Here is a 16,643-nt window from a genome sequence, read left to right as displayed (position 1 = left end):
AACCGGACAGACACACAAAGAAGATCTCTTATAAATTTTTTTAATAATGTCTAAAAGTGATCTTATGTTTTTGAGAGCTATAAACTATGAATGAGAATACAAAGGTAAATTCTTTATATCTAGCTTTATCAACAAAGTAATTGAAGAGGTTGTGACACAAAATATGATATAATGTCTCTATTTGTAAGTCAAATAGTATGTTTATAGAGGCTCAGTATTCAAATATTTTTGGATACCATGTTTTATCCATACTCAATCTTGTATTAAAGAATATATGTGTCTAAAAAACACTAAGTGGAATGACCTTATTTTTTATGAGGCAATTAGATATCTATTATGACAGGAGATCTAATGTGTATCAAAAACTTTATTATGCAACACTCTATGTGACTTGCCATTTTCAATGAATCTATAAATTTGAAGTTGTTTACTGCTGCAGATACATTATTTGTCTTAATTATTATGATATTGAGGAGATTCAAAATTATAAAACATATCCTACGAACGATGGTTATTACTAATAAATAGAATTCTTATAGAGAGGAAGATGCAGAAGATATAATTAATTTATGAAAGAGAAGGTCTTTGACGATATATGATGGGGCAAAATTGAATATATATTATTTGTTACCAAACTTATTTATTCGATGCTGAATTTGTTAGCATTGACAAACATTGTCTCTATTTGATTTATAAGATGTGGGATGATATAATTGATAGAGTGAAAATAATTATATATAGATATGAGGCGAAAAAGAAAGATAAAAAATCCTCTTTCTATTTAATTATGCATAAATTTTAATTGATAGATAAATAAAAGTTATACTCATCTTCATCATTTAGCACACTTGTTGAATCTAAGGTAAATTTGAAGAAAATTAATTACATAGATATTATTCATTTTGGTTTATAATTTTATTCATGTAATTATTGTGCTCTTCTTACTAGGTGTTATAGCACAACTTAGATTAGTGAAGATCTAAACCGCACTCCTCCACACACGAACTTAGAAATTTCTCGTATGAGAAACAAGTGTTTAAAGAGATTTTTTCCAAATAAAAAAGAAAGGAGAATTATAAATAATGAGTGTGCCAATTTATCAACTACTATAAAGAATTTTGATAACCATGACTTCATTAAAGTTAAAGATATTTTTGATCCAAATAAGTCATGGATAATTTATAGTGTTTTCATATCTAACCTTCAGAATTAACACTCAAGTTACTCAAACAACCATGTTCATCATCATATTGTGAGGGAAATTGGAGCACATTTGTTTATTCACTCAATGAAGAAAAATAAGATCACTCCATAACGATCAAAATATCTAGTTTTTGTCAATAATAAACTTTTTCTTCTCTCTAAAAGATTGATCGAGTATATTGAAGGAGAGACGAAAATGTGGGATATTAGATGAGATTCATTTGATTTATTCAATGAAACAAACATTTTGGAAATTGCTGACCTCTCGCTTGATGAATCCGATTTGGAGTTCCAACATATTCATTAATGAAGGCAATAGGGAGAATGACTTAGATGGAGATGAATGATTAATGTCATTGCCAATTACACTATTAACTTATGATTACTCCAATTTTGGTGTTTATGCAAATTGTAAAATATTGATAAATTGATGTAAACTTTAATAGTTGATGGATATAATTGATAAAATTTAGTGCTAGGAGCGAGCTGCTTATATTGAATGTAATAATATTTACTAATCTCATGTTGGTATATTAATTGTTGAATGTTGATGTATTCTTTGTCTAATTATTTTTTATATCTATTACTCGTAATTTTGCTATTAAATTTTTATATAAATTATAGATATATTAAAATATTGAATGCATTGTTATGCCTAGGTTATCATTAGAATATAATTTATTTTGCACATACATATGTATAGGTTATCATTAGATGCCCTATATGATTATATATTTGCATTGCCACGAACGACATGGCTATATGATATATAAAATAGTTTAAGCTCTTATTTATAATAAAAATGTTATAATTATATGAAAATATATATTATTACTAATATTTTACATCCAATCGAGGGGATCTTTGTCATTTGGTATAAAATATCACTAATTCTAGTACAAATTTATATTCTCTAATACTTTAAGATCAATTTTATATTACATTAAATATAATTATTACTTTTTATACTAGTATTAAATTAAATAATAGAATAATTTATACTGGTATTAGTTTTTTTTTCTGATATTAAAAATTAGAATAATTATTTTAGAATAGGCTTTAATCTAAATTGACTAAGAACTTAGTTCTCTCACTTATATAGAATAAGAAAAATCTTACCTTGGTATAATTCTCTTTATAACAAATAAATAGCTATTTAATAAGAAAAAATTTATCTTTGTACTCTCATTCACAGTTTATAGCTCTCAAAAATATAATATCACTTTTAGTCACTACCAAAAAATTTATAAGAGATATTCTTTGTGTGTCTGTTTAGTCATCACACATAATGCTAACCTATTAAAAATTTATATATTTCTCAATATATTATATCTAAGAAGCAAATAACTTGCTATTTGATTATTAGCTATAAAAGTATAAGCGTTGACATAATATAAGTTTCTAGCAAGATGAAAATGTAACCGAGCAGAGTAGAACATTCTATCAATTTCATAATGTAATTGATTACTTGAAACCATATTAAATAACTTCTTAAGAGTTAGTTTTCCTAGTTATTATTTTTTTTCTTTGGTTTATAGGGCATATTAGAAGAAGTTCCAAAGAGCATATTAGAATTTTTATATTAAGCTGACTTTGGCAATAATATTAACTTTGGTATAGAGTTCCTTATTTTTAACTCAGCCTCCACAATCTTTTTCATCTCCACAATATGGTGACTACTTTACTTTAGGGCATGGTTTAATTATGCATACATTCATTCTCATCATATGAGTCTGCACTCTTCTTTTTTTTGTTTGACCAATAGGCTCGTAGCCCTATTTTATTAAAACTTAAAAAATTGATAATCTTTCACCGAGCCACACCAAAACAATAACTAACTTATCATAATATATGGACCACAACAAAGGCTCAATAACACCATCCAAAAATAAATCATATCAAGCACTTACAAACATCGATTAATATATTACTTAGTTATCCAATATCATAAAAAAAATCACCATAGTTATCAATAACATATACTTCTAATAACCACAAAAATCAATCAGCATGAAACAAAAGAAATCTAGAAGGCGCTGCTTAGCTCCATTATCAGTCTTCTTCTAAGTCTACGATTTGGAGCCTCTAAGTCAATCGGCGAGCCTTCTTTACTGACTTCTTGCCTTGGATCCCTACGTAATAGAGAAAGCAATCACTTTATATGAAAGAGCTTCACAAGTTCAAGTACAATTATTAAAAATTCTATTATTTCTCTCCAACCATAGACTCCACATAAAAATACTTAACCAAATTAACCACCATTTTTTCCTATCTTTTTCTAGCTATAGGTCCAGCCAAAACCAATCCTTCACATGATTAATGTGTTTCTTAATTTCCCTAGGTGTTTTTTTTTCCATTTGCCTCAACAATTACCCCTTAAACTTGCATCTCTAAAAAAGATGATCCATTGACTCACCCTAATATTATAACATACAATGAGAGTCTCCATTCCACCCAAGGAGCCTTCACTCTAAATAAAATCATTTGTATTTCTACTAGGGATAAAAATAGATTGGAGAGTGCTCAACCCACAACCGGATCCATATTTTTTATTCGGGTACGAATTCAGATATGAATATTTGACGAGTAGCAAAAATTAAAACTATATCCTAAGAATACGGATAATTTTTGGATACGGATCAGATAGTTTTCAGATACGAATCGGATAGTTTTCAGACACGAACCTGATAATCTTCTTATAGATCGGATATTAAATGGATACGTGTCGAGTTATAAACGGATTATAGCATTTCAACTTAGACATATCTCATATATGTTTCAATGTCATATTCATTCTTGAAAGACAACTACTAAGAAAGAATCTTACTGATGATTGGAATTTTCATTGAAAGACAACTATAAGAAAAAAAGGGTAAAGAACTATAAATAGAATAACAATATGTAATAGATATAGCAATACGTGATATCAAATGATAAGTCTGAGCAAAAATAAATTCACATCAACATAGGCATGATAAAAATAAATTTGCAATCCAAAGCCATTCCATTCCTCATGTAAAAATAAATTTGCTCGAGAGTAATCAAGTGCACTAAATATTATCATTTTCGAATCAATAAAGATTCATTTAGTAAGAACATAAAAGCTCGATATCAAGAATAAAGAATTGCGCAAAATCGATCGGCTTTTTATATTATGATTAAGCACAGCAAAGTAGCACTCTTATAATTGTTAACCTTGACCCAAATTTACCCATTGAAAGAATAACCATATCTAAATATATGAAAATTAAGCAAAATAAGAAGAGAGAAAAAAAGCACGGTGATATGCTATGGCTTTCTTGTTTCTCTCTAATGAGCATGAACTATGAAGGCATCTATGCTTGCCAACCTGGATATTAACAAGCTATGAAGGCATCATGTAAAAATTTATGAATTAATAATTCAAAATAAGATCACAACAAGGCAAAGGAGTAGAGATGGCAACGCGAGGGGATCTGAAGATATGTCTTTTGCTTTGAAACTAGAGGTAGACTAGAATCAAGCTATTGACTTAATAATTAAGCTACAAATGTAAATTGCATTAAGTTGGAAGCAATCATACAAGTGGTGATCCAGAGAAGTGATAGCGACGGAGGAGTTGAAGGCGGTGATGCCAACGGAGGAGGAGTTGAAGACAATGATGCCGACCGAGGAGGAGTTGAAGAATGCGATGCCAATAGAGAAGTTGAAGACGGTGATTCGTCGGAGGAGTTAAAGATGGTGATCGACTGATGGTGATGAGGGATTTCGATTGATGTGGCTATCGATGTGGGAAAGTGATAAAAAGAGTTAGGCTAGAATCGGTGAGCCAAGGGTTGGGTAACGGGTTATGAGTTATTTATATTAGAGGTTAATCGGATATTTGTTATTCGGATCTGAATCTAAATACATTAATTATACCTATATCCTTATTTGGACTTTTTCTAGAAAGACTATTCGTATTCGAATCCAGATATTTAACTAAAAGCCTATCCATATCCATATTCGGATCCGAATCGAATAGGCTTTTTTTTTATCCAAATCCGGATCAATTTACGAGTCGGGTCGGTCTTAAATAGACCCATTTTCACCTCTAATTTCTACTAATAATAATTGCACTGAAACCTTATATTCCCTTATCCTACTACTAATTTTATAACTAGTTACATATTTTCAAAGTGGGTCACTATCATCTACCGCCATGCTACTAGTTCTAAAACTCATACTTTCAATAGTTATTTATTTGTGGTAATACTAAAACAAAGAAGTTCTAAGTTCTAATACAAATCTAACTGTTACAATTAAGATAAGCATTCTAACATTCTAATTTAACATATAATTAATTTTTCTTCTCTAAATAAAATATCGCAGTTGTACTAACCACTCCACAACAATTTAACATACAGGAGAAAAAAAATTCAAAGAAGAAAATTTGTGCAATTTCATATATAAAAAATTCAGAGAACAAGGGAGAAAAAACTGAGAAAAGAAAAGAAAACTAAGAAACGAATCTGAAAACAAAAATTGAGAAAGGGAAAGTAGAAGCAACCATATGAAGAAAATTCAGAGAAGAAACTAAGAAAAATCTAAGAGAAGATATTAAGGAAAAAAGATAAGCAATTAGAGGGAGAAGAAATACTAGTGTGAGAGAGTGAGAGAGGAGACTAGCATGGTCATCGGTTCATTGTTGTCAAGTGCTAAGAGAGAGGGAGAGAACGATGTCATTATCAGCTCGTTCTTTGAGAGAGAGGGAGAATGACATCGTCGTCGACTCGTTTGTCAAGAGATGGAGAAAACGACGTTGTCATCAACTCATTTGTTGAGAGATGGGGAGAACAACGCTGGCTCATTTGTCGAGAGAGAGGAGAACAAAGTTATCGGCAACCTATTCGTCAAGAGAGAGAGGAGAACGGCGTAGTTTCGGCTCGTTCATCTAGAGAGAAGGGGAGACAAAGGCATGCTAGGGTATGAATCGATTAGAGAGGGGGAGAATGAAAGGGTTAGGAGGGGGGATAATGGGTTAGCTTAACGGGTTTATAAAATTAAACTCGCTCGATTACCCTATAATCCTAAAGCATATCCCAACATATCCATCAATATCTTCCCCCTATCCAAAACATTAATTATTTTAATTTTGGATACTCTAAAAACATATCAAATATGTATCCAGATCGTAACCACTCCATATCAACATCTGTTACGTATTGGATATGTATCCACCTCTCCCATTTTGGGGGTATTCGTGCAAGTTATAAACTATATTAGTTTACCAAGAAACAGAATAATATCTTATATCGGTTTAACTTCTCTTCTGCAGGTCTTACAAATAAGCATAACTATGCAGTACAATACTTATTCTGCAAGTGTACGCCTCCTAAAAGCAATCTGCCTGCAATAATAAAAATTCCCGGTTATTTCAATTATATGTAACAAACAGTCCTTTGATCAATGTTGGGATTAAATAGAAGCATATAAGGCTTGATATACTGATATGCACTCATTTACAAGGTACTATGAACTAAACTCTCTTTTCTTTTTCTTTTTCAAAAAAGAAAACTTTTAGGCTTTTTATCTGGATGTGGGAGATTCCATTGGTCACCCAAATCACCCACCACGCTGCCTTTTCCCACATGGTAGCCCCCATAATAATCATAAGAGCATGACCCAAGTTCCATTATTGCAATGCAAAACTAGGACAAGCTATGAAAATTTTCAAGCAACACCCTACGTTTTAGTGATTAACACACGTCTTTGAGTTATTTTTATAGTCTGACATTGTCATTTTGCATATAATTTTTGGGAAAAATTTGCATTTAACACTTTAGCTTTTAACCTATTCGTGGTTTACGACCTCTATTTTTTAATATTTATAAGTTGAGTCTTATAATTTTATCAAATATGGGCAGAAAATATTATGTTGTTAAATTTATTAATTAAACTTAACTAAACTCTTAGATTAAATTAACTATACTATAAATATTGTAAATTTATTTTTCTTCTCTTATTTCGGGGTCTCTCGTCCAAGAAAAAAAGAAAAGACAATTCCGTGCCCTAATTTCTAAAATAAAGTCATTATTTTAGGAATAATTATTTTTATATTTACTTAAATGTTAAAATAAATATTTAATAATTATTTTTAATATGATATAAAGTGAGGCGAAGAAAAAAATAGAAAGATTATATTTTATTTTTTATAAAATTAACGCTCGTTTATTTGATATAAAGTAGATTAATGGAATATATTTAAAGATAAATTAGTAATTAGATTGGTGTGTAGTATAAAATATAATTTTAATAAATAATATTTGTATTATAGAATGGAATTATTATAATATTTAGTTTTTATTATAGAATAAAAAAATTATTACTGAACAAAAAGAATAATAAAGAACGAAGTAGGGGCATTTTAGTTTAATTTACTATCTTTCTATTTCTTTGGGATATATAAAGAAGAAGGAAATAGTGGCATTTTAGTTATTTCAGGAAATATCATTTTTAGTTGACAAAATATTTTTTATGTTATTTGCCCAAATTATATTAGTTTTTAATTTTACCTAGGGTGTTTTTTTACACATGCGATGAAACTAAAGAGAGAGTGCATACCATAAATAGGTTAAAAAGCAAGGTCGTAAATGCAAATTTTTGTAGTAAATCACTAAAAGCTAATACGGGTGGTTGGCTTTCCATTACTTTCCCACCATTAAAACCCCTTCTAATGGAAAACAGAGAAAGAAAGAGGTGCACAAAGAGTTGGAGTTGAAGAGATGCCAAAGCCTCCGACCAGCATCACCCTAACAAGGATGGTGGCCTCCATGGCCTTCTTGCTGCTTCTCTTTTCCTGTGGACAGTGCAGTGCAGGGGAGATGCTGGTTAACATGGGTTGTGGTGGAAAAGTTGGAGATTGCCTCCTCTTGGAGGAGGGATTGGAGATGGGCTCAGAGGCAAACAGGAGGATGGTGTTGTGGGCTACTGAGAAGAGGTACATCAGCTATGAGTCTCTCAAGGGAGAGGTGGTGCCCTGCACCAAGCCAGGAGTTCCCTACTACAACTGCAGAGCCCTCCCCAGGGCTAATCCATACTCAAGGGGGTGTGAGATCATCACTGCCTGTGCTAGGGATGCTAATCCTTAGTAAATTGAGCATTGAAAGGGGTGGAAGAACTCATTTTTGATGGGTTTGGATGGTAATGCTTCTTTTGTAACAGCATTGAAATGATTATAGCTTTTGTTGCAGAAACTAATGACAATAAGTAGTATATGGTTGTAAGTCTTAAGATGTCTTAAAAGAGAGATTATAGGCTCAGATATTTTCATAGGATTGTTTCCCTCTGTCACTGATGTCTTGATATCTGTCAGGTTCTTCCATATTAATAAATACAAAGAAAGAAAGGGTTCTTCAATTATAATCTTCATTTAATTTGGATGATGAGTTCATTATTTGTCTTTCCAAATTCTGTTGTAGAGTCTATATAAGAGGTAAAGACTTTGATTTTCTCTGTGATTGCTTGGCGTGATATTTAATTAGTGCATTTTTTTACTGGAGAAAGAGATGAACAATTCGGGCTCAGTTTTTATCGATTTCTTAGAAGGTTAACTTAGCTCCTTTGTCTCGCCTATAATTAGCTGGTATGCTTATAATCTACAAAAGAAGAAAGGCAGTATTGTAGTTAAAATTAGGTGCAACTATCTGGATCATGTAAGATATCTGTGTGCAGTTCTCAACATCCTTCCTATTGTATTCTATTTCTCTTAAGTTGATAAATGGTAATAAAAGAGGCCCTTCTAAATTGGAAAACTAAATACCGTCTAATTTTTAGTATAATAAATAGCATGGTTAACAACCCTCACATGACCCTTTATTTATGATTTCTTATTCGAACTCCAAGAAGAGATCTAATGGTGTTGAAGATTAACATAAATAATTACCAAAAGTCGTCTAAAAGCAAACAGCACCAACACTTTTTTTAAAAGCATCTAGGGTATGCTTAATATTTGGCTTTAATGCTTCTTCTTATTCACATTTTAACGACCAAATAACTTTACAGCATCTTATGTTAAAAATTGGTTTAAATTCAGTTTTCAGCAAATTTCAGCATGTATCAACATTTTTGTGCTAGTGCGTTCGAATGGACCCTGAAGGTGTTCGAATGCGGTTCCCAGATAAAGACTGTGTGATGTAGGCATTCGAACGACCCAACCGCGTTCAAACGCGAGTCCCAACCCAAGAGAAACTTTAATGCAGGCGTTTGAACATGACCCTCCTGCGTTTAAACGCCACTTAAGTTTTGCTATATTGCATTAGGATATTTAATCTGTGATTAGAACTTATTTATTACTATTCTATCATCATTAACACTATATTGAAGTTTTTCCTCAAACTTAGATTGTATTTCCATTACTATTTCACTATGTGATATTTGGGGGTGAAGGCTTTGCTTTCGTTTCCTTCATCCATTTTGAGTATTTCCACAACAAATCGGTATTAGAGTTTCAAGATTTCAAACTTAAGCTATCAGATTTGGGAATAGTGAGGATTTGAAGAAGAAAAAAATTTCTTTTGGCAAAATAGGGGAATCATCCAAATCGGAGAAACTTGTCTTAAATACAAAGTTTAAAGTTAAGAAGTTTGATGACACCAACAACTTTGGAATGTGGCAATGTAAAGTTATGGATGTCTTGTTCCAATAAGAATTGGACATCTCTTTGGAGGAGAAGCCCGAAGATGTATCCGAGAATGAATGGGAGAAGATGAACCGGCAAGCTTATAGCACTATTCAATTTTGTCTAGCAAAGGACCAAAAGTACTTTGTAATGAATGAAAATTCAGTAAAGAGCTTGTGGAAGAAACTAGAGTACAAATTCATGACCAAGAGTATTGAGAGCTGCCTCTATTTGAAAAACAAGTTTTTCATATTTCAATGCAAGATTAGAATACCTATGGTTGAGCATTTGAATGCCTTCAACAAGTTACTTGTGGATTTGCAAAATTTGGATGTTGAGATTTCGGATAAAGATAAAGCATTAGTATTGTTGAATTCTTTACCGAATACCTATGACAACCTCACTACTACCTTACTTTATGAAAATGGAAAGGATTTAATTCATTATGATGATGTTGCAAATGCATTGATTACTAATAAGTATCAAAAATTGAACAAACAAGTTACTCATGAGTCATCATTTGATGCTCTGATGGTAAGGGATAGATCAGAGAATGGAAATTTGTAAAAAGAGGCAAATTCTTCTCAAAGTCAAGGGGTGCATCTTCGGACAGGAAAATGATTGTAAAATACCAATGTTTCTATTGCCGCAATAAAGAGCATTGGAAGAAGAATTATCTCATTTTAAAGAACAAGGACAAGAAACCTCAAAAGACAAATGTGGCACATTCAGATGATGAGGATTCAGAGAATGCCTTGGTAGGCTCGGCTCTTGCTTGTTGCACAAGTGAGTAATTTTTCGACTCTGGTTGTACATATCATATGTGTTCTAACTAAAGTTGGTTTCCACTTTTAAGAAAATCTCCGGTGGAGTTGTTTTCATGGGCAATGATAGCCCTTGCAGAATTGAAGGCATTGGTATCATTTGCCTAAAGCTCCAAGATAAGTCCGTGAAAGAGTTAACTGAAGTCTGGTACATATCAAAATTAAAAAAGAACCTCATCTCTCTTAGGGTTTTGGAATCAAAGGGTTTCATTGTTACTTTAAAGGGTGGAGCATCAGTGGTGATGAAGGGCATAAGAAGAAGTAATCTATACTTCTTGCAAGGCTCTACAGATTTGGGAAGTATAGCAACGGCCTCAAGTAACTCAGTTAGTGAGACTGACACTTCCAAATTATGGCACATGAGGTTGGAGCATCCAGGACAAAAAGTTTTGTAAGGCTTGTCAAGTAAAGATTTGCTAACGGGTATAAAGAGCCTCAAATTAGAATTTTGCAAACACTATATTTTGGGCAAACAAACTAGAGTTAAATTTGCTATTGCAATATACAGGACCAAGAGGATCTTGGACTATATTCACACAGATGTTTGGAGGCCTACCCGAAAGGCCTCTTTGAGAGGAAAGCATTGGTCTGTGACATTTGTAGATGACTACTCTAAAAGGTCTTGGGTGTACACTATGCATCATAAAAACCAAGTGTTTGAAATATTTCAAAACTAAAATAAGATGATTGAAAATCAGATTGGCAAAAAGATCAAGAAGCTCAAATCAGATAATAATGAAGAGTACACTTTAGATCCATTCATGAGATTATGCAAGGTAGAAGGGATTGAAAGGTACTTTACTATTAGAGAGACACCTCAATAAAATGGCATGACAGAACATTTAAATCAGATCTTACTAAAGAAGGTTCGGTGTATGTTATCCAATGCTGGATTGGGCAAGGAGTTTTGGGCTGAAACAGTAAACTATGCATGCCATCTTATTAATCGATTACTTTCATCTGCAAACAATGGGAAGAGCCCATTGGAGGCATGGTCTGGCAAATTCGTTTCAGATTATAATTCCTTACATATTTTTTGTTGTCCTGCATACTACGATGTCAAGGAAAGCAAGTTGGATCCTAGAGCCAAGAAGGACATCTTCTTAGGCGTTGCCACTGGTATAAAGGGATTTCGGGTTTGGAGGCCGAAATTGAGAAAATTTATCATTCAACATTTGTATTTTACCTTAAAATGTTTTAAAAACGCTCTGCCTTTCATTTTTACGGTTAATTGCTATATAGACGAATTAAAGTAATTATAGATACAAAATAACCTTAATATTCTTGAATAACATTGAATAAACTTTTTTCAGTTAAAGTAAAAATAAATAGAGAACTAATTTTATAAACTAAATGAGAGATATTTAAAAAATTTATTTTCAAAAGTAATGGTATTAATTTAGCTACTGTTGAGATAAAAATTAACTCTGTACTTTTAAGGCGTTAAAAGCAAAATACTAATTTTTGATAAATTTCCCAACATTTTATCAAAGACTTAAATTAAACTCTCTTTTGTGCGTCTTTGGGATGGGGACATGCTGCTGCATTGGATGATAATGACAAACTGACAACTGAGTAGTAATAGAACCAACATATGACTGATTAAACGCATTCAAATGGCTGGAATCAGATTAAAAATCATGAGATTACACCTTACCTATCAGAAACCCCAGTTTTATCGCCATCAGATTTAACATATATGGAGCTAAAAACAAATTCTGGCAACCAGAAATTCACAACATTCTGGACTATACTTCTATTCATTGTTTCGCAGTTCACTTGGGAGCGTATCTGTGATGAAATTTGCATTCGCCTTCCACAACTGCGATAAGATCCTAAGCAAACTATACTTGAACCAGAAAGTTGAAAAAGAAAGAATACTTCTAGCTAATTTGAGTGATCGTTTAACAGAACGCATAACGACACCTGTAGCCAGTATACTATCGCCATTAATCAGGCGTGACAAAAAAAAAATGCAACTACTTATACTTCAAGGATGGGAGATAAATCTAATCCCTTGCAAAATGATGAAGCTCATTACCTCACAACGACATAATTATTCCTAACAAATCAAGCCTCCAGGATTCAACTCAAAATAAGCACTTCCCGGAACATGGAGGAGCAAGATAGGTAGAAAGATAACCAAGTATCCACCACCATTGCTAAAATCACCTTAATATTGCAATATTTGCCTGTTATCATTTTTGTGATATCACCTAGTACCTGTAGTGAGGAGGCTTGTAGGGACCCTCAACTGGAATGCTAATGTACTCGGCCTGGGATGGCGAGAGCTTGGTTAGCTTGGCTCCTAGCTTGCCAAGGTGGAGAGCAGCAACCTTCTCATCCAGATGCTTGGGCAGTACGTACACCTTCTTTTCATACTTGCCACTATTCCTCTCCTTCCACAACTCTAGCTGAGCAATCACCTGGGCAAGTTTGTTTTCCATTTCATCAGTATAGCGAAGAATATAGATCATTACAAATTTTTTGACCAAACTGATATTCCTATCAAAACATAATATTCAAATATGTTAGTTCTCAAAACAAAATACTGACATCTAGCTAGAAGGCAGCCCAAAAATTGCTGAGCAAGCCAGTAGTAAAACACAGACCCATTTAGCAACTTCCTGTAACTCATTGATTTTACTTAAAAGGAAAGTAAGTTATTACTTGCAATATAAGACAAAGAATGAAACAGTGATTTAGTCTTACTCACCAAACAAAGAGCGATTTCCATCTATCATATTGACAGCTTTCTAGATTAGTGATTTACTATGCAGATTATGAGCTGTAAATCCTACATGGAAAAAGTTTCACCTAGACAACAATTTTTGTTTGAGAACTAACCTATTGGGCATTACATTTTTGGTGAGAATGTCAATTTGTTTGGTCAAGAACTCGACCATTAGTCGATACCAAGAAAAAACTAGACAGTAATGAGGTTCACAGATAAAACTAAAGCACAATTGCAATGAAGAGGAAAGAACAGTTACTTGGTTGGTGAAGGAACAGGACATGACAAAGCTAGGGTGGCCGGTGGCACAGCCAAGGTTCATCAGACGCCCCTCAGCAAGAACAATAATGCCAGAGTTGGTCTCAGGGAAGACCCAGCGGTCAGTCTGGGGCTTGATGGTGATGCGCTTGACACCTGGGTAGGTCTCCAACCCGAGCATATCGATCTCATTGTCAAAGTGCCCTATGTTGCAAACAATGGCGTTGTTCTTCATCTTCCTCATGTGGTCCACCATGATGATGTCCTTGTTTCCAGTGGTGGTCACGAAGATATCCGCCTCCGAAACAACATCCTCCAGGGTGAGAACCTGGATGCCCTCCATCAGAGCCTGGAGAGCACAGATGGGGTCAATCTCGGTAATGATAACCCGAGCTCCAGCCTGCTTCAAGGCAGCAGCACAGCCCTTGCCGACATCTCCATAACCACAGACCACAGCAACCTTGCCCGCGATCATCACATCAGTGGCCCTCATGAGACCATCTGGGAGAGAGTGGCGGCATCCGTAGAGATTGTCAAACTGCTCGAATTCAATAATACAGCAAGCACAAAGGTAGATGTTAGGCATTTTACATTTTCAAGAGAAGTATAAAGATTCCACACCCTTCATTTCCACGATGTTACAATTCAAACCCTTTTTTCCGGTATTTACATTTCGAGTCCTAAATCTCGGGCTCTGTTCTCATGGCTAGAACAAATATTTTTCAAAAATACTCACTTCATCTCTTTTTAAATAGACTCATCCTAACAAAGATATAAGAAGGTCTTTTTCAAATAATCCGTTTGACTCTGTCGAAAAATTCTAGGAAGGTATTTTAAATCAGTGATGTTTTTCAAGAGAAAAGTCCTAAAACATGGCGTATAGGGATAGAAATGTAGAAACTGGAAAGAGAGATGGTGTGAATCATAAATTCTTAAGAAAAAAATATGCGTGAAATGTAATCTTCCCTAAAAATTAAGAAGACGATATGCACCTGAGAACCAAACTAATTCCAGATCAGGATCGAAGCGGCCAAAAGAAACAACAAATCTAAAAGATCGATGTGAAAAATAAGAACTAAACCTTGCTTTTGGTGACCGAATCGTTGACGTTGATAGCCGGGAACAGCAGAGTCCCACTCATCTGCATCTGATACAACCTCTTCACCCCGGTCGTCGTCTCCTCCGACACCCCAACCAACCTCTCCTTCATCTTCCTGTACTTCTTCGGATCCGCCTTGAGCCCATCCCTGATCAACCCCAAGACAATCTTGAACTCAGCGTTGTCCGTGCTCTCCGGATCCGGCACCTTCCCCGTCTTTTCGTATTCCTCCTCGGCCTTCACCCCCTCGTGGATCAGCAGCGTGGCGTCGCCGCCGTCGTCAACGATGAGGTCAGGCCCGCCTCCGGCGCCCCACTCAAGGCAGCGCTCGGTGCACCACCAATACTCAGCGAGGGTCTCCCCCTTCCATGCGAAGACAGCGGCGGAGTCGCGGGCGATGGCAGCGGCGGCGTGGTCCTGTGTGGAGAAGATGTTGCAGCTGCACCAGCGGACCTCAGCGCCGAGGGCAGTGAGGGTCTCGATGAGGACGGCGGTCTGGATCGTCATGTGGAGGGATCCGGAGATGCGAGCTCCCTTGAAGGGTTGAGAAGGGCCGAACTCGGAGCGGCACGACATGAGACCCGGCATCTCGACCTCGGCGAGCTCGATCTCGAGCCGGCCGAAGTCTGCCTGGGAGAGGTCCTTCACCTTGTACTCGCGACCGGAGGAGGTCTTCTCGACGACAAGCGCCATGGATTGGTTGCTTGGTTTTCTTGGTTGGGATCGAGAGGAGGAGGAGGAGGAAGAAGAAGAGGGCGACTGGAGAGAGAGGCGGTGGAGTGAAGGATGCAGTGGGGTTTAGAGTGGGAGGAGGGGGAGGATGACCGTTGGATGTGGGGATTTGGGTGGCGTATGATTTGGATAAGAGGTGGGGTGGGTGTAGTTAAGATTTTATTTTGACTTAAATTTATATTTTGCGTACTACTTTTGTGGTAATTATTTCATATCTAAATTATTTATAATAAGGATAAAGGTTTTTATTGCACAAAAACTTATTTGGTTTTTATTTATGTAACTATGTAAGTAGCTTTTGGTTTCCTTTGCATTTGAGTATTTTTTTTTAACTTTGTCATTTAGCTTTTATTAAATCTTTACGCACTGCAAGAGAAAGAAATAGCACCGTACTTTTCTTCTTCATCTTTATCTTTTTTATCTCTACTTTATATGTACTCTTATTTATTTTTCTTCTTTTGCTAGTAAAATTTGCTAGTGAAATATGTAAATTCTATAATATGTAAAAAAAATAATGAAAGTTATAATATTTACGAAAAATGTTAATATATCTTATTCTTCTTTTCTAATGTTACTTTTTCTTTTCTCTTTTCTTCTACTTTTATTTTCTTCTTCGGTTGGTCAAGTCCAAGCTACTCCTTCTGCCCCTCTTTTTTTAACAATATCGAGTCAGGTTCTTCTCCTACTAGTATTGATCCAAAAATTATTCCGACTGACATTTAGAATTTCTTTGCGGGAAGGAATCAAACGCAAGGTGCCAAAAAAGCTAAGAAGATCGGATTGTTTGTGATTTGTGTTCTATCCCTTAATTATTCTTTTGTTTTCTAATATAAGTCTATATTTTTACAACTATATCTGATTAATCTTTTACTAAATTAATTAAAAAACAATTAAATAGACTTGTAAAAAAAAAGAAAAAAAGAGAGATTAAGAAATAGAAGAATAAAAAGCAGTCGAAGAACAAGTAGTAGAAGCACAAGGGGGTACTAACTAACAGCTGAGTCCTCTCCGAACCACAGGAGATAGTTGCCTATCATACGGCTCACCAACTTCACTTGCCTCTAAAGGGGGTTCGCTTCGGGCAAGTTCAAATCACTTACAATACACAGCCAATCTCAGAGGTTAGGAGCGTTTGAAAGAAGTAGAAGAACAAGT

General features: G+C 34.6%; 2 protein-coding genes across 2 annotated transcripts; one reads left to right on the top strand and one right to left on the bottom strand.

Moving 5' to 3' along the window:
• The first annotated feature begins 7,946 nt into the window (after positions 1-7,946).
• LOC140797706 (rapid alkalinization factor-like) lies at positions 7,947-8,312 on the top strand. Its single transcript, XM_073151337.1, has one exon. The coding sequence runs from the start codon at positions 7,947-7,949 to the stop codon at positions 8,310-8,312; it is 366 nt and encodes a 121-aa protein (XP_073007438.1).
• Positions 8,313-12,528: 4,216 nt separating this feature from the next.
• Positions 12,529-15,619, bottom strand: LOC140797679 (adenosylhomocysteinase). The gene is made up of 3 exons (XM_073151305.1): positions 14,739-15,619; positions 13,659-14,195; positions 12,529-13,091 (listed from the first exon to the last, which is right to left on the bottom strand). The coding sequence occupies exons 1-3, from the start codon at positions 15,447-15,449 to the stop codon at positions 12,882-12,884; spliced, it is 1,458 nt and encodes a 485-aa protein (XP_073007406.1). The 5' UTR covers positions 15,450-15,619; the 3' UTR covers positions 12,529-12,881.
• Between the last annotated feature and the right edge of the window lie 1,024 nt (positions 15,620-16,643).

This window comes from Typha latifolia, chromosome 11, assembly GCF_019914945.1.
Source record: "Typha latifolia isolate L0001 chromosome 11, TyphaL0001v2, whole genome shotgun sequence".
In the NCBI taxonomy this organism is placed as follows: domain Eukaryota; kingdom Viridiplantae; phylum Streptophyta; class Magnoliopsida; order Poales; family Typhaceae; genus Typha; species Typha latifolia.
The sequence above is the reverse complement of the archived record's forward strand: the minus strand, read 5'-3'. Positions and strand labels throughout refer to the sequence as shown.

Coding starts and splice junctions, on each gene's coding strand:
- LOC140797706 (XM_073151337.1), top strand. CDS start 7,947: ATGCCAAAGCCTCCGACCAGCATCACCCTAACAAGGATGGTGGCCTCC.
- LOC140797679 (XM_073151305.1), bottom strand. CDS start 15,449: ATGGCGCTTGTCGTCGAGAAGACCTCCTCCGGTCGCGAGTACAAGGTG. Junction 14,196..14,738: donor ATTCGGTCACCAAAAGCAAG/GTTTAGTTCTTA, acceptor GAATTCGAGCAG/TTTGACAATCTCTACGGATG. Junction 13,092..13,658: donor CCTGTTCCTTCACCAACCAA/GTAACTGTTCTT, acceptor AAACTTGCCCAG/GTGATTGCTCAGCTAGAGTT.